Raw genomic sequence first — 18,423 nt, 5'->3', positions numbered from 1 at the left:
AATAGATGACATACATCTTCAATTCAGCTACTCTTGTGGAAGATTTGAGTCAGAAAACTTGAGCTTGGAAGTCTAGTCTAGTGGGAGAAACTTCAATGTACTGTTCCTTTGTTCTACGCTTGAGAAATTGGATTCCACCTTCTTTGTGGTGCCCCCTCCATTGCCAAGGCAATTAGGCAGCTGTTTCATACCTAATCCATTAGAGGACAGAGGTTGGTGAGGATGCTGATCTGTGTGGTGGTTGAACAATGCCTGAAATTTCTTCTCCAATAGTTTTCTCCGATCGACAAAGCCTTCATTGGACCTATCATCCTCACGATTTCCATGTTCTTTGCCTCTCAGAGCTGCCACCAATCTTCATGTTTGATCAGATCATGTTACACCATAAATTATATGGACATCCTCTCCACATGCCATTTTCATTCCAGCTGTGATCACTATGGACTGAGTCATATTGCTGCTGCATATAATTGGTGACATATGATTGACAATGTCAATTGTTCATGGTTACTTCAGATGGATCTCAAGTTTTACATGGTCTACATGATCACAAAGACAACAAATTCAAATCTTGCCATCAAGTGGAAGAATATAGATTGTGAACCTAGAGCTAATTACAAAAAGGGAAGCTATCAAGAAAGTGCTTCCCTGTTTGACTGCTTGAATCATCACTTGATGACAACTTCAACTTATTTTACTGCACATATTTTGAAGTGTTGTAAATTAACCGAGATTTGTTTCATGGCTTAGGAAAAGGTCTCAGATCGAGAAGAACATGACATAAATATTTCTTTTATAAGCTCTTGCTTAAAGTATGCACATTTGGACATGATGATAGTTGTTATTATCAGCATAAACAAATGCACTCTGCCGTCCTGCTGATCTAACTCTCCTATTTAATTCTCTGTCTGACTTCCCCTCACATGAACATGGCAACCAGAAGGAGCTTTATTAATATGGATCTCCAAAAATATATTTTCCTTTATATATATATATATATATATATATATATATATATATATATATATATATATGGAGAGTTACTTGAATGTACATGAGAGGATGAAGCAATGATGTGTAATCCTGAAAGAGACTGATGCATAAGACAGGGGTAGGGTTAGAATTAGCTGAGGAGTTGCAATGGAGAAATGAGAAGAGAAATATTGAGGGAAGAAATGGTGAGGAAGATGATGGCATGCTTGCATCAGTTGCCACCAACCCCTCGGACTTCATCTTTGACAGGAGAGAGTCACGTGATATCTCACCGTCGGTGTCGGTTGATCCAATGGACCAAATCTTAAGCCAACTAACCCACCTTCCTTGTTGCAGCCACCCAACTCCGAACGACACCACAAGCTTCTCTATTTAAGCTCTGCCTTGACCTCCTTCCTTCCTCAGGAGAAGGATCACCGACTCCCTCTTCGAGCTCTCTAGCTTTGCCTCTCCTCCTCCTACGTTCTGGTCTTCTGACACCCCTTGTTCTTCGATCGATGGAGGTCGAGAACGGAGTCCACGGCAATGGCTTCGCCGACGGGATTTGCGTCAAGGCCGACCCCCTCAACTGGGGCGCCGCGGCCGAGGCGCTGACGGGGAGCCACCTCGACGAGGTCAAGAGGATGGTGGAGGAGTTCCGGCGGCCACTGGTGCGGCTCGAGGGCGCGACGCTCAAGATCTCTCAGGTGGCGGCGGTTGCCATGGCGCCGCACTCAGCGGTGAGGGTGGAGCTGTCGGAGTCCGCTAGGGAGGGAGTGCGCGCCAGCAGCCAGTGGGTGACCGACAGCATGACCAAGGGGACCGACAGCTATGGCGTCACCACCGGCTTCGGTGCAACCTCTCACAGGAGGACCAAGGAAGGAGGCGCCCTGCAGAAGGAGCTCATTAGGTGATCCATCACCACCTCTCTCTCTCTCTCTCTCTCTCTCTCTCTCTACAAACCCCTTTCCCCTTCCTGAAATGTCACCGTCATACAGCTGAACCTAGTGGGGCTCCTCAATGTCAAATCCATGAATCGTATGGTAGGCTTGCAATCGATCACACCAGTCAAACACCTTGAGGAGATCAATTTAGCTCTGTCGAACTCATGACCCATGTAGATGATGTTTTCTTTTAGATCCTTTACTTACGCCATGGATCTGCCACACAAAGTAAAGTTGGCCTACCATTTTGTCATAGGATCTATTGCGATCTGCAATAGGAGGATGGATCCTGGCATGGCTGGAAAGAGAAATAGCTGTGCGTTAGTTGGCATGATGCTTTCTTGCTGGTGTAGGTTTGGCCTTTTTATTTATGGGGATGAGATCAGATCCAAATGTCGAAGAGAACAAAAGTCACATCTACTTGCAGTTCACCGACACTTCTCAAGGAAGAAGTCATGCACAGCCCACCAACTCCAATCATGAATCCTGTGTCCAACTCTGGGTGGATCCATGTTCTTGTGTTCTCTGACACGATCCTTGATGGATCCTGACATGCGTTTGGTCTGGCAATGGCTGCTAATCATTGATTGTCTCGTCGCGCTGCCGTTGCTGTCGTGAGCTGTGAGATCTCTAACCCTGAGATTCCAATTGCTGCAGATTCCTTAATGCCGGAATATTCGGCTCCGGGACGGAGTCCGCCCACACGCTGCCGACACCGGCGGCCAGGGCGGCGATGCTCGTACGCGTCAACACCCTCCTCCAAGGCTACTCCGGCATCCGGTTCGAGATCCTCGAGGCCATGGCCAGCCTCCTCAACTCCGGCATCACCCCCTGCCTCCCCCTCCGCGGCACCATCACCGCCTCGGGCGACCTGGTCCCCTTGTCCTACATCGCTGGCGTGCTCACCGGCCGCCCTAATGCCAAAGCCTTCGCCCCTGGCGGCGAGGCGGTCGACGCTGCGGAGGCCTTCCGCCGGTCCGGCATCCCCCATGGGTTCTTCGAGCTGCAGCCCAAGGAGGGGCTCGCTCTCGTCAACGGCACCGCCGTCGGCTCGGGCCTCGCCTCGGTCGTTCTGTACGAAGCCAACGTCCTCGCTGTCCTCTCCGAGGTGCTGTCGGCGGTCTTTTGCGAGGTGATGCAGGGGAAGCCGGAATTTACCGACCACCTCACCCACAAGCTGAAGCATCACCCGGGCCAGATCGAGGCCGCAGCCATCATGGAGCACATCCTCGACGGCAGCTCCTACATGAAGATGGCCAAGAAGCTTCACGAGCAAGACCCGTTGCAGAAGCCGAAGCAGGACCGGTACGCCCTCCGCACCTCTCCGCAGTGGCTCGGCCCCCAGATCGAGGTTATCCGCTCCGCCACCAAGTCCATCGAGCGGGAGATCAACTCTGTCAACGACAACCCCCTCATCGACGTCTCCAGGAACAAGGCCCTGCACGGCGGCAACTTCCAGGGCACGCCCATCGGCGTGTCCATGGACAACACCCGCCTGGCCATCGCGGCCATCGGGAAGCTCATGTTCGCGCAGTTCTCGGAGCTCGTCAACGACTTCTACAACAACGGGCTGCCGTCGAACCTCTCCGGCGGGCGCAACCCGAGCTTGGACTACGGCTTCAAGGGGGCCGAGATTGCCATGGCGGCCTACTGCTCCGAGCTCCAGTTCCTCGCCAACCCGGTGACCAACCACGTCCAGAGCGCCGAGCAGCACAACCAAGATGTCAACTCCTTGGGACTCATCTCGTCGAGGAAGACGGCGGAGGCGGTCGACATCCTGAAGCTCATGTCCACGACCTACTTGGTCGCCCTGTGCCAAGCCATCGATCTGAGGCACCTGGAGGAGAATCTCAAGCAAGCCGTGAAGAACACGGTGAGCCAAGTCGCCAAGAGGGTCCTCACCACGGCCGCCAACGGCGAGCTCCACCCCTCACGGTTCTGCGAGAAGGACCTGATCACCGTCATCGACCGGGAGCACGTCTTCAGCTACATCGACGACCCCTGCAGCTCCACCTACGCTCTGATGCCCAAGCTGCGGATGGTCCTCGTGGAGCATGCGTTGAACAACGGTGAGAAGGAGAAGGACGCCAACACGTCCATCTTCCAAAAGATCGCTGCCTTGGAGGAGGAGCTGGAGGCCGTCCTGCCGAAGGAAGCAGAGGCGGCGAGAGCCGCGGTCGAGGGCGGCAATGCGGCCATCGGCAACAGGATCGAGGAGTGCAGGTCGTACCCGTTGTACCGCTTCGTTAGGAAGGAGCTGGGGGCTGCATACCTCACCGGCGAGAAGGTGCGATCGCCGGGAGAGGAGTTCGACAAGGTGTTCGCGGCTATCAACAAAGGACTGCTGATCGATCCTCTGATGGAGTGCTTGAAGGAGTGGAACGGAGCTCCACTTCCCATCTGTTGAAGGAGGACTTGTCGTTGTTGCAGTTGGAAAGAATGTGAGCGTGGCAAAAGCAAGGGGATGCGACATGTTGTGATGCTGCTGCTGCCACAATATGCCATTTCTTCTTAATTCTTTTTTCCTACTTATATATTCTTGTTGTTGATTGTAATATAGTGTTGAGAACAAGCACAGCAGCAGTGCGATGCAGTTAACAATGTAGCATGTGAAAACATCGATTAAAACCTATCTATATTTTAATATCTATAGCACAGCAGCGTTATTTGACCGACCGGAGTCTTTGTGTTGTTCAGTGGAGAGAGAGATACGCCTCCTTCATGGTTTATCGGTGATTTTTCTAGAAAATATCTATATTTTACATATAAAGAAAAGATATATTTTTTTAAAAAAATAACATTTCTAATTAAAAAAATACCTATCAAAATGCATTTGACTCTAAATGTTATTAAAAAAACACCGAAAGTAAAATATAAATTTATCATATCACCAGAGTAATATTATTTAAAAAAATTAAAAATTAAAAACATTATCTTTATTAATTAAAAATAATTTGAATTCTTTTTCTACTGTTGTTCCCGATCTTTCGAATTACAGGTTCCTCCTCTCCGTGGCTCTCCATCTTGGGCACCTGTCCCTGCCAACTTTATCCAGGGATTTGATTCATAGCCACTACGCAGCCTGATAACTGAGGACGTACGACATGTACGGTTTTCTCACAGCAGCAACATCAACAAACTGTCAGACAGACTGCACCCATCCCATCCCGTACAGTATGTAAGAGAAGCAACTTGCAAAATGATCCCAAAGCCCCACGACAGTATCCTCGTACGCATCTGCCAGCATGTAATGATCCCTCCAAGCCGACTGTAACACAAAGCAAATATTCATGCTAAACTCCCCCCTTTCCGAAAGGAGCAGCAAAGTCGTCCTCGTCTTTTATGTTCCAATCTATTCATTCTGTCTCAATTTTTCTGAATCTCAACTCGCGTACGGCCCAATGTCATCTTCCAATTAATACATGATTACTACAACAACTCCTAGCATAGAAAACGCGTGCTTCTAGACCTTGGCTGACGGACGATCTTCGTAGCCTTTCAGAAAGGCTCTCACAGCCAGATGCTCCGAGGCAAATGTCACAAAAGCAGCTAATACAAAACCACCGCCAATCATCAGACCCAACCTGTCAACACGTCAAAAAATCACATCAGGGCAGCAGCTATAGATGTTCAAACGATATAAATTAGATCTGCAGCAGCAACTCATTAATTCTTTCCACCACTAGTTCAATCCAACAAGAGATCCAGATCACGGTAACCTTGTAAAAAGAGCAGTAATCCCCAACAGGCACGGCAGTGAAGGGGCAACAATAGCCAGAACTGCCATCCCTAACCAATAAAACCATGCCACTACGTCACAACCAGAGGCACTGCGTTGAGAACCTGAAAAATTGGAGAATATCTAGTTAGATTGTGCAACAAGGAAATCACCAATGGAGACCACTGATATTTAACTTGACACACCTTTTCCCGAGTCAGAATCAAGGCGATTATAGTTAGTCTGATTCGCAGCCCAATTTCCCCATTGATGGATAAAATTTAGATAGCATCTAAATATTAAGAAAAAAGTCATAAAACTCCACTCATACATCAGTAATAAGCCTGTCCATGGCATCACTTGACGGGGAACCAGAACAAATGAAAGACCAAGGGACACCGCAGCAGCCATAAAGCAGACAAAAACAGACATTGCGCCCAAGTAAGCAGGTAGCTTGTAATGTGAACCACCTGAAAACTGTTGAGAAATAATAAACACAAATACAATATATTATAAATATACAAAAGCAAAGTTGCATCAATTGCACTACAAAATGTCCACATGAAACACACGTGAGAACTATGTAAGAACTTGAAGACAGCAAACTATACATGCTAAATCGTAAAAAGAATTAAATGAGCCCTTTCATATCAGCATCAACAGAAAATGTCTATGCTAACGTCCCATAGGTATTCAAGGGGTTTTCCATAAGGCCACCTAGGATTCCAGTTAGCAGCTAGATAGACCTATCTTCTTGGTCACATATTTAAGTTATAATTGACGAGATCAATCCTAGATAGACATAGGATTCCATCAATTTTTCTATTCACAAATAGGTAAAACAATTGTATAGCAAAAAAGACAATGTAAAATCATTGTCGATCAAACATGCATGTTTTCTAGAGTTTGATAATGCAGTTATTTCACAATTCATATAGGCAATATCAACCAACTTAATAAGTTTGCATTTAGAAGAGCAACCTGTTGACTGGGATTCACAAAAGAAGATGGGGCAACTCCAACACCAGAATATGCAGGAAGGCCTCCTGATCTAAATCGCTGGTAGATACGCCTTGCATAATCACAGATGGAATTTCGAGAAAATATATTGGTGAAATCCTTGATTATCTGCATCAGCATCAGAAACACAAGTCAATCTTTTCCAGCGAGTGTCATCTTTGAATAGCAACTGAGAATAGTCTCACTAACCTGAAGAAAGGAACCATAATAACATAAAAACAGCAAGCAAACAGGAAAAGCACATAACGTTTTGACCAACAGCTGGTCATGAGGATCTCTTCCTCCACCAGTCCCAGGAAGAGATTCACCAAGCTGTTTCCGAACATTCTGCAGGGTTTAGGCAAACAATTTTAACATAAGTTTTCCTATAATTTCTTACATAAGTATCTTGAGCTAAATTTTCTAAGAAGATAGAATCAATCACATATTAAGGCAGTAACAGTAGATCCTGACATTTATTGTAGGTAAGCGAAACTTGGAGAAAAAATTATGAAAATAGAATTCATGTAACATAAGCTAAAGCTATCAAGTCAATCACCTGCCACACGTCCACTGGTTTTAGAAGCCAAGCTGTCCACCAGTCCCATGGTTTAAGGGGGCCAAGAGTGTAATGAATAACTCTAAGTTCTTCCTCCTTAACCATCCACTGCACAGGAAGCATAAAAGTATCTTTCAGTAACTAATACAAAAAACAGTGCACTTGGAAGAGCCAAAATGGCATAAACATGACACTTAGTAATGCAAATTTCCATTTTATATTATAATGCCATAATATATTGGAATAGTACTACCAGATGCATTTTTCTCTTGATAAAATTCAATCTTTCCTATGAACCATGCCGATTGTCGACATGTAGAGGATGCTTGTTCTTATCAATTAAATAGACAAACTGAGTTACTTTATTTGGAAAAAAATTTTAAAAAAGAAGATTTATCAGTTTTATGTGTATAGCAATGGAGCAGAACTGAAGCTGCTAATTGGATAGAGCCTAATAAAAAAAAATACGGATCTCTTTTTCTAAGACCTATAAATAAAAACTTTCAATGACTTAACAATTAGTATCGGCACACTTCATTTTACTAGATTTCATATTGAAATATAAAATAATTATAAATCTATCTTAGTAAGAAAGAAATAGGATTCCCATTTTTATAAAGCAAAATTATGTGTCCTATAAAGATACCGATAGATGTATCAGATATACCTATTGACAATTAGATCTTCATATTATGCAGAATTCTTGTGATGCTTGCAATGAGAAAGGAAGTTCTTATTATTAAAAATGCAGATCTAAGATAATAAGCATATTCTTGACTCGTTCAAAAAAGCACGATCATCAATCCATTTCGTAGAAGTTTACTGGGATTTACGAAGAAAAAAACAACTTATAATCATCGAGAAAATAAACCTACATTTTTTAGCCATGTTCAAAATAAAAGGTAACATTCACTATACAATACTGATATATCACATCAGATCATCTACAGGTTGAGTGGAAGCGACACCAAGGTCTCAGTCACAAGATGCCAGAAGCAACAACCGGGCATGATAGAGATGAACAGACATCACTGCAAATGAATATAATATGGGACAGTAGACACATGGCAGATATCTAGGTTGATAATGCATTTCGCATGAGGCTGCCTCTATGTATCATGTTGCATCAGATGCCTTCAGAATTAGAAGGAAGACGAAGAAAGAGCTGGTGCATTAAGTAGGCTTGGAAGAAGTGGGCAAAATAGGGCGGAAAAAGATGATTGGGCATCAAAGTGTTCAGGCACCTGGCTTAAAACAAGTATTAACGATAAAAGGCATTATAGTTCATCCGTGCATGCAGCTTCATCCAAGGAACAATATAAACAGGCAGAGATTCAGCAATAGTAAACTGTTTTTCATCCCTTCCTATAAGACTGGTGGTGGCTCCAACTGTACTTCAAGATAGTTTCAATCATTGCAGCAACTTCATGAATTACTCAAGTGTATCACATTATGGAAGAGAAAGCACTAAGGAGACCTTCGGTGCCCTTGAGAGATAGATTAATAAGGTCAAAGACATCAACCAAAACACTGAATAGAAAATTAGAAACATAATGACAACTGTCAGAGGGCAGAGAAGAAGAAAAACATTGTTTCCTTCATACAAAGTATTTCTAGTTCAGCCACATGCACACATACAATACTGAATACACACACCAAAGAAAAATTGTAGTCTGCTATGTTCTCAAGAAGGGGGAATCAGGATAATATGAAAACTGGGCAAGGATGCCAAACTGTCAGTATGAGCACAGTCAATTTCCCATCTTCCAAAGTTATCTTTAGAATCATCCCGGCAAAGACAGCAAGCATAAGGAAGAGGAATGGCCTCATAAAATTATAGGACATTTATTAAATAGGAAAGACAAAGCAGCATTTTAAATGAAAAACCTACAGAAAAAAGACTACTTTAATCCCCTCAGAGTGAACTTCTAAGAAGACAACCATATAATCCTCAAGATCATTTAGTTGATACGATATGAAGCGTTACTAATGCAAGTGTCTAGTGATCTAAATGCATCATTTAGCTCCAATTGCTACCTGCAAGTTACCTTATTGGCCAGCATGTAAAGACCAACATCTGCATTATATAGAGTAGAGAGCCGTTGCATTTCAGGTACAGGTCTAGAATTCATGGCATCTGAAGACAAATTGGGCTCGAAAACATGGGCATTGGGAAAATCAGAATAATATGAATTCAGAAAACCTTGATCTCCTGCAAAAATTAGAAGTGAAGAGATAAAGCAAAGAAAAGAACAATGATAATAAGTTATTATAAGTGTGATAGCTACTTCATATGTCAAAACTAGATCATGGCTTTAAATACCATTCCACATGGTACCAACTACCAAGCAAGAACTAAGATGAAACACCCACTCCAAGAACACTAGCCGTAGTTGCAACACATCTTTTTGTTCTGTACAATATGGCATCAATAGAAAGATTATTTTTTAACACAAGCAAGTTGGGCTTCTGAAGATTGTTATTCCATGTCACATCATTTTAAAATGTTTTCAAAATTTAAAACATGCCAGAATTAAATAGGATAAATTCAATAGACATGAAGGAAAATCAATTCAATATGCATCCATGATCAGGCTAAGGATCTAAGGCAGTAAAGGGATTAGGAAAAGGTATTAACCTCCAGTGTAAGAATATAAAGAGTTCACTTGGCTCATCATATCTCTAAAAGTGGATTCAGAAGGCTCTACAACCATCACCCCAGAGTTCAATCTTTCAGAATGTTTCAAGTTTGCACAGAACTTTCCACACTTGAATAGATCCTCAATACTCTTTACGACAATTGTATCAGCATCAAGATAAACAACTGGAGGATGACAATAAAAGCAGAATAAATCACACAAAAGAACAAATAAGAAGTTGAGTTCTTCTACCATAAGGATATAGGAGGGCTGTCAAAAAGAAAGTACCTTTTCTATAATCTGTCATGTTGAATATCTTTAATTTTGTGTACACTCCCCAAAACCTCTTTGGCCGCACATGATTTGGATTGGCCAACAAACTTATATGCTGGACAATCCAACCATCAGCCTACATTTTATCTAAGAAGTATTAAGTTAATATTATATATTAGACACACAAAAATGTAGAAATCAAAATTTTAGTAACTATTGAACAATTCCAATATTTCCAAAAAGAAAGAAACAATCAATAATGTTTTACCTGTCTGATATACAAACTTAACAAACCAATGTCTTAAGAAGGTTTTATGCACAGTCAAGTGACATACAGAGTAGAGAATATCCACTACTTGGATAAAAATTGACAGCCTGTCTGTGTTGCAAAATGTACAGGAATTTAGTATCTTTACAGTTCTGTGAACTAGGCTATGATATTAGGTGCTTTATACTGTCATCATATGAAAACACCACTAAATACTATATTTCTTAATTTTCCAATTTTGGTGACATTAATTCTGACAACTACAGCATTTTTGTGTTCAAGATCATAAAATATAAGAAAACTTGATACTTCCAGTTGTTAACTTTGTTTCATACACGTTAAATATGGCATTGATAAGTATTGTCTACGAACATCAAAGTAGTCATCTTAAAATAAAGTTCAAAATGCCTATTTACAATCCAACAAAATTTGATACACGATAGCAGAAACCATCCAAAACCAACAGAACTGGATGTGTTGTGTTGTTAGGAAAGACAGAAAAAGAAATAATTTTATTCATGAACAATCAGGCATCGCTTAAATAAAGAATAAGATGAAAAAGAATCATTTAAGATGATATGGACATATGCTTAGGAGACCTACGGATGCAATAGTTAGAAAAAATGAAATGATAAATATTAGTTATACAAGGAAAGATAGAGGAAGACCTAAAAAGACTTTAATAGAAATTATAAATAAAGATTTCAATACCCTAAACTTAACTACACATGACTTTTTACAGATCTCATTGGCAGTAAATGATCCATGTAGCCGATCTCAAATAGTTGGGACTTACGACTTTGTCGTGTTCTATCAAATCAATCATTTCCATATACATATATCCACGTAGTATGCAACATATACATACATAAACATATTGATTTGTTGCAAAAACTTAAGATTTGATTAGTATTTTATAGAACACAAAAACAGAGGGTCAGGCATGGGTGATAGTGTAAAGGTTGATGGGTTTAATTTGGGAGGCAGAGAATAAAGCTTCCTGGGTCAGAAGCTCAAGCAAGGTCCAGACATACATCTGCTTGCCCAGTGCCTCCATCGCCATGCCTAGGGCCCCTTGGTTGCTCCAATCTTGTTTTGCATTACTTGAATGTCTAGGTGAGCACTTCAACACCTATTGATGACACCGATATGCATGCACGCAAACATACAGAATATAAACTTATGTAAACATGCACATATATGCACACATGTGTAGTGGGTGTATCAACTACCACAATGTTCCCATCCTGAATGAAGACTATATCATCATGATAGAAAATCTCAGCTCGTTGTCAAAGAAAACACATTCTACCTTCTTTCTGTTTCTTTCAAACTTTGCCTACCTTAATGGCAAATAGGTAAAAAACTGAAACACTTTCAACCTTAGTCTAATCTTTAGTACAATTCCCCAATTATAGACTCGTTACCTCATATTCTACAAAACATGGACTCACAAGAAAACATGTGCATAGTATGCGGCAAACAATAGTAAATACATAAACATGGTTTCTTGTTTCCTTGCATACCATACACAGCAACCAGCAACCATTTGGTTGCAAACCAGCGAGTTTCACTGAGCAGCAGCAGGATTTCGGAATTCCCAATCACCAAAGCCCCGTTTCTTTTATTCAGCTTTTGACTGGTTCAAGAGGTTCAGTCATAAACCAGTCTACTTGGGTTGGTTTAATCATAACTGTTGACTCAAAAGAATGTTAACCTCAGTCAAGGAGACTGGCATCTCTTTCTTATTATTGTGTGTTTTTTCAATCACACCCTTCCTTTTCCTTTGCTGCTCAATTAGTTTGGAGGAAATGTAACCACAAGGTAATCATGGTCCTACCTATGAACACCCAAAACCATAACACAGCTATTTGATTTTACCATCGTAACTAAATGTTCCTAACTATGAGAACCCAAAACCATGACACAACTATTTAATTTTACCATCTATAAGCTTGCTGCCAAATTGACAAAAATATAGATCAAGTACTATTAGCACTAGTGTCACGGACAGTATACTAATAGATCAAGTACCGATTATCTATCACAAGTGTCCACATGACATAATCTTTATTTATAAACCTAAAACGGCCACTAAACCCAACTAAAATGAGGCTATTAAGCCTTCAACCGTCCCTCTACATGTTGTGCAAAGCATGAAGCCATGAACAAACCAAAAGACACGGATATACGTAAGCATTACATCAAACATCCTGTTTAGAATTTTGTTCGTGACACTAGGTTAGTTCGAATATCATTAAGATGACCAATCACTAATCAGTTTAAAGGACCAATGTCAATTTTCATCAGATTCAGTATCTTATATCAAGAAAACCTTCGGTACAAACAGACAGCATTTTCATCTAAATCGTATATCACAATTTAGCTTTTACAAAACGAACAGGTAAATCACTTGCAACACCGAACGAGTCAAAAAATTGAAGTTATCAGAAACCAAAATGTACCCTTAGTTTCAACAAAGAGAATAAACGTAATGAATAACATTAAAAGTAAAAAACCTTACATCAAGAAGCTTCTTGGCATACTCGGAGACGCCATCCGAGACTAGGACGACCATGTCCTTGGTGGATCCGGTATCACGGATCGACTTCCCGAGGACACGAACTCCCAGGAGAAACTCATCTCCGTATAGGAGGGTGACGTATGCGTCCTCGGTCTTGGCCCTCCCGCAACCCGAGACTCCAAGAACCACCAGAACCATCATCAAGAACCCTGACCTTGCCACAGGCGACCTCATCCTAGGATCCAACAAATGGAACCCACTTCAAGAACAACAGGGAAACCAAATAAAAGAACCAACAATTAGGCAAAATGGAAAGCGTGGGAAAAGATGGCAAGAACCCAAACACAAGAACAAAGACCAGACGAAAAGAGGAACCAAGATGACCACGAAACCCTAAAAGCGAAGGGAACAAATAGCACTCGGATCAAGAACTCAAAAGCGTGGGGAAAGAGGGAAAGAATCCATATCAAGAGCAAGAAAACCAAACACAAGAACAAAGACCAAAAGAACGAGGAATCAAGATGACCACGAAACCCTAAAACTGAAATGCACGCAACCATTCTCTAGGACCAAATCCAAATTGATTAGGGAGATCGAAGAAGACAGACACAAAAGTAGAGGGGGAACGAGGAGTTACGGAGCACGGAAGGCGAGGGGACGGACGGGAGAGGGTTGGAGGACTCCGGCGGCTGAGATCGATCGATCGATCGAATCGACGAGGAAGAAACGAAGCAGACGAGTTTGCGTTCTCCCCCCACCCTTTGCTTCTTCCCCTTCTCTTTAATTCGAAAGATAGACTAAATAATAGACATCGTTTTATTATTAGTATAAATGTAAACATGGGCCTCCTCCCCGCTCTCGAATGCCCAGACCCATATGACGTCATCCTGACCACGGTTCGACTCCGATACATTGCAAGGCTACGGCCCAACAGATAACATTCGCTGGGCCGGACCCGAGATCAATGACATATCTCCTGTTGTGTCTCTCAAATTGCCACGTGCAGCGGAAAACGGTAGGTACAAAGTTGGTCAACGAAAATATTAAGTCAGCATTAGTGTGGATATGACGAGCATTGGGTCAACAAAGGAGTCGGCCAGACATGCCGACGTGTATGCCACATGCACGCAAGCGGACACGCTGCACTTGTCACTGTCAAACTCCACCCGATGTGCTGCTGACTTGAGCTGTTTACTTGAGACTACTTTCTCAGCACGGAGCCTAATGCCGGCATGATTCATATTCCTCATTCAACCATGATGAATTGGCAAGTCATGAACGGCGCACTCCGAATACAGTTGTGTATATCTCGGAACACATGGAGTTTGGAGGCCGCAGCGGTCAACTACCATCGGATCCGGTCATTGACTCCACACGAGTAAAATAAACACAAATCAAGAAGCAATGGATGTGCGTTGAGCAGCGTGCTGGAACGGAAGCGATGGGAGTCAATGCGTTGGTGGAGGCGCAAGTCATTCGTGCATCGACAACGACGCAGTGCACCACTGCCTTGAGTACTACGGCTTCTACCTGTCTTTTGCTGAAGGAAAGCAGAGCTGAGGTCGGTTTGAATGTTCAACGCCAGGAAGTTTCCCACTCGCCATGTCCAGTTGCTTTGAGCGGTGCTCGTCTCGCTGGGAAGACGGAGACATGGAGGCTATCTCTTATCAGCAAACGGTTTGGTTATCCGTTCGGTGGGGAAGATAAGTTGGGAGTTTGTCAGCAGCTCTTGTTTTTGCCCTGTTATCTTTCGAACCATCTCCGCCGCGACCAACCATGAATGCACAACTGCAAGCTGCAGAACCAGGAAGAAAATGACAAAACAATGTGTATCCATTACTCAAAATCTTTGTAATGGAAACTCGTGTTTGGAAGAAAATTATCTCATGAAGACTTGTGGTGCACAAGAAGAGAAGGACAACTCCCTCTAAGCCTCAATAAGAACATGTTTTCAGAAGCATTTTGTGTCAAGGAAATAGGCTTCTTTCCTATAATTCAACCAAGCATTCAATTAACGTGTCTCCATTGGTCGATGCTAGAAAGTGAAGTCGAGCATCTCCTGTTGATGGAGGAAGAAGTCCTGCATGCATTCATGCATGCATGTGAGGTGGAGGTGGCCAGGTGAAGACATCGCATGCGATTGAGTGTCACCACCAACTCTGGATCGTGTGAGGTTTTCTTGAAGCCAAAAGGAAGCAGTCATTAATGATCAGAGTGTAGTCATACGCAAATGCAGTCATTGCTGAAAGGAAGGTGACTGCGTGAGAACACTCTCCAGTCCACACCGCACCTTTGAATCATGATGCACTGTCTGAGTGCATCAAGTAAATGTGACTTGGTTAATGTATGTGTTCATTTCACCAAGCTCGATATTGCTGCCACTTAATCTGACTCGGTCTACATTGCGGAAAAGTATGACAAGGGCTTCATTAACTTGTGATAGATGGGGTCATGGTAGGTAACAGAGCCGCATGGTAGTGAGATCAGCTTGGACTTGTTATTGCACGTTGGCAACTGGACACCATTATATATTGCCGAGGCCTCATGCAGCTCCGTGGGACTCATGGGATGAAGGAAAGGGAGGGAGACAGGAAGGATGGGGAGAGCTCCTTGCTGTGAGAAGGTGGGTCTCAGAAGGGGGGCATGGAGTGCAGAAGAGGACAGGATTCTGGTCGAGTACATCCAGAGACATGGCCACGGGAACTGGCGAGCCATGCCCAAGAAAGCAGGTGAGCATGAGTATGCATGATTAGGTTCTCAGATCATCTGAGTTGTATCTGTGGTTCTGAGAGGTGCCCTGTTTCACTTCTCAGGGCTGTTGAGATGTGGGAAGAGTTGCAGACTGCGGTGGACGAACTACCTCAGGCCGGACATCAGGCGAGGCAACTTCACCGCGGAGGAAGAGGACACGATCATAAGCCTGCACGAGAAGCTTGGCAACAAGTATGTCCGGATCGATCGCTGTCCTTCTTGCCGCGTTCGTTCATTTAGATTACATCGACTCATGTTGCTTCTTCTTCTCGACAGATGGTCTGCGATCGCAGCCAGTTTGCCGGGTCGAACGGACAACGAGATCAAGAACCTGTGGCACACCCACTTGAAGAAGCGCATGGATCCGAAGGAGGCGACGCAAGCGCCGAAGAAGAGGAGGAGGAAGAAGAAGCGTGATCCCAAGAACGAATCGGAACCCGAGCGAGTAAACCCGCAAGCGGACGCAGACTCGGGTAATCCGAGATGTGATGTGATCGAGGTATCGGTGGAAGAATCATACAGTGGCTTCTCCTCCGCGGCCACCGCTGATTCCTCGGCCGTGTCGGGAGAGGTTACCAGCAGCAACATGGAGGCCAGGGAGGAGGAGAGCTACGATTCCAAAGAAGTGGCGGTGATCGATGAGAGCTTTTGGTTGGACGAAGCGTTCTCGATGGAGAGTTCCACGGAATCCATGACGCTTGCGTCGCTGCAAGTCCCTTCGTCTGCAGCCGGAGCTGCGGTGGGTGAGAGTCTGAGCTACTTCGGCTCCACCACCAGCGACGACATGGACTTCTGGTTGAAGGTGTTCATGGAAGCTGAACACTTGGATGATCTGCCACGAATCAATCCTGCGGATGTGCAAGTGATCTGACATCGATTCTGCTTGCAGAAGTGTTTGCTTTCAACTGCGGCAAATTGGTTGATCCAATAACATCTGCAAAGATTAAGAATCAAATCAGAAACAAAGAACTGATAATGGCAAGCTTATTGATGTGAAAACCATGTTTTATATGTATGATATCAACCGAGCACAAAAAAAACTGTGGAAGCCATCATCATCTTGTCTTTTACACTGCAAATCTTTCTTTGAGCTTCTCTGACGTTTGATGCATGAATCCAACATGATCACTAGGAGAAGAAGATAATTCTTGGAGAAACAGATACCTCTGTATCTCAAATTCTATCGAAGTCAAAATCTCAGAAGGATTCATGCTTGCATTAAACTAAATGTGCTAACCATTGATGAGCACATTTCTCTTGTGCATTGCAATCATGTTACAATCCACAGTAAGAAAATAAAAGATGATTTGACTTAGATTCAATGTAGAAATACAATAGATTTTGGATTTCTTAGGGAGAACCGAACTGCTTCATGAAATCAAATTATTTGAAGGATCAAAAATCCAAATATGAAATAATAAATTGAAAACTAGGATTTAATTGTTCATTAAAATACTATAGAAGAAAATTACATTGAGAGAGCCTGAAAAATAGTTCCCAATAAATTTAGGAGAGAGAGGCCCATTTGTGAGCCCAATCCAAGCAACAACGGGCCTTAATCCACAACCACCTGCTCTGTTCCCATTTGCATCACCATCTCCTGAGTGGCCCATATGTCATCATGCATATGGGGACATCCAACTTATTTAGTAAGTATCTTAATTATTGTAGGCAAAATTTTCAAATCAAATCTCACATTTTACATTTTCATATCTATTCTTACCCAAATTTCATGATTGCCGATCATGGGTTTCTATCTTAGGTTGAATCCCATCTCTAGCAGTATAATTAGCCAACACCAATAAAATTTTTAAATAATATATTTTTTACCATTATCATATGAAATAATGAATATATATATATATATATATATATAATAATAATAATAATAATATAATTATTGAACATCTATCACTTTTCATGAATTATATTAAAAAAAACTATTTGTGAAAGATAATAAGAAAAAAAACCTCATATTTGTGAATTAGTACATTTTCAATCAATTTTTCTTTCCGGTCAATAGAGATATATTTTTTGGTCAAAGTATTAAGCTTACTTCTTTTTGAGTTTAATATATAAACAAAATATGAATAATCAAATACTCTAAAATATTTAACATTTAGTTTTTCACGAAACATAAGCTCATATGAAGATCGTATATGCTATATATTATACACATAAGGATTTGAGTAAATTATTTGCATGAAGTGAACATTTATAAGTCTTCAAATTTTTATTTTTTTATACTATTTTATTATAATATATTTAGATATGTGAATTTTCTTTTGATATCATCTCTTTTCAAAAAGAAAAATCTATCATAATATAAATAAGAAATAAGATGGAGTAGACATAAGTTGCTATTATGCATAACCCTTCTTTTTTTTAAACACCTTCTATTGTTCACTTGAACTCTTAAAATTAAAAAAAATAATAATAATAATTTTTCTTCACAAATTAAATACAAGTAAAACTAATAAAATCATTAATAAAGAGAAGTACATAACAACAATATGAATAAGATAATATTTGAATAGGCTCGATGTGAATAAACTCTAAGAAAAATTTAGGTTTTGAAAGTGATATATGAAAAGTTACTTGTACACTTTGTTGCATCGACAACATTCATAAATTTCATTCTTATTAAAAGGAGCAAGATTGAAAAGATCATTAATTATACTTTTTTACATCATAATATTTAATTTAAAATTTTAAATGGCTAAGTCTATCATACTAGATTGATGCATCATCATTTATATTCAGACCCTCTTATCAG

At 41.8% G+C, this 18,423-nt stretch overlaps 3 protein-coding genes across 4 annotated transcripts; 2 read left to right on the top strand and 1 right to left on the bottom strand.

The window, feature by feature from the left end:
* The first annotated feature begins 1,383 nt into the window (after positions 1-1,383).
* On the top strand, positions 1,384-4,587 carry LOC103972164 (phenylalanine ammonia-lyase 2). The gene is made up of 2 exons (XM_009386382.3): positions 1,384-1,882; positions 2,574-4,587. Exons 1-2 carry the CDS (start codon positions 1,491-1,493, stop codon positions 4,321-4,323), a joined length of 2,142 nt encoding a protein of 713 aa, XP_009384657.2. The 5' UTR covers positions 1,384-1,490; the 3' UTR covers positions 4,324-4,587.
* Positions 4,588-4,830: 243 nt separating this feature from the next.
* On the bottom strand, positions 4,831-13,684 carry LOC135626815 (inositol phosphorylceramide glucuronosyltransferase 1-like). 2 transcript variants are annotated; one of them, XM_065132460.1, is made up of 11 exons: positions 13,534-13,684; positions 12,897-13,131; positions 10,120-10,240; positions 9,831-10,016; positions 9,241-9,404; positions 7,193-7,300; positions 6,844-6,981; positions 6,616-6,762; positions 5,841-6,111; positions 5,636-5,759; positions 4,831-5,500 (listed from the first exon to the last, which is right to left on the bottom strand). In XM_065132460.1, exons 2-11 carry the CDS (start codon positions 13,128-13,130, stop codon positions 5,380-5,382), a joined length of 1,614 nt encoding a protein of 537 aa, XP_064988532.1. In that variant the 5' UTR covers position 13,131; positions 13,534-13,684; the 3' UTR covers positions 4,831-5,379. The 2 variants fall into 2 exon arrangements, with proteins under 2 accessions (XP_064988532.1, XP_064988530.1); XM_065132458.1 differs by having other exon boundaries at positions 12,897-13,155; positions 13,534-13,678.
* A 1,757-nt stretch (positions 13,685-15,441) lies between these two features.
* On the top strand, positions 15,442-16,646 carry LOC135627381 (transcription factor MYB4-like). The gene is made up of 3 exons (XM_065133464.1): positions 15,442-15,625; positions 15,710-15,839; positions 15,924-16,646. Exons 1-3 carry the CDS (start codon positions 15,493-15,495, stop codon positions 16,516-16,518), a joined length of 858 nt encoding a protein of 285 aa, XP_064989536.1. The 5' UTR covers positions 15,442-15,492; the 3' UTR covers positions 16,519-16,646.
* The last annotated feature ends 1,777 nt before the right edge of the window (positions 16,647-18,423 follow it).

The sequence above is a fragment of the Musa acuminata genome, chromosome BXJ2-11, assembly GCF_036884655.1.
Source record: "Musa acuminata AAA Group cultivar baxijiao chromosome BXJ2-11, Cavendish_Baxijiao_AAA, whole genome shotgun sequence".
NCBI classification, from domain to species: Eukaryota; Viridiplantae; Streptophyta; class Magnoliopsida; order Zingiberales; family Musaceae; genus Musa; species Musa acuminata.
Note: the sequence above shows the minus strand (reverse complement) of the source record. Positions and strands in the feature narration are given on the sequence as shown.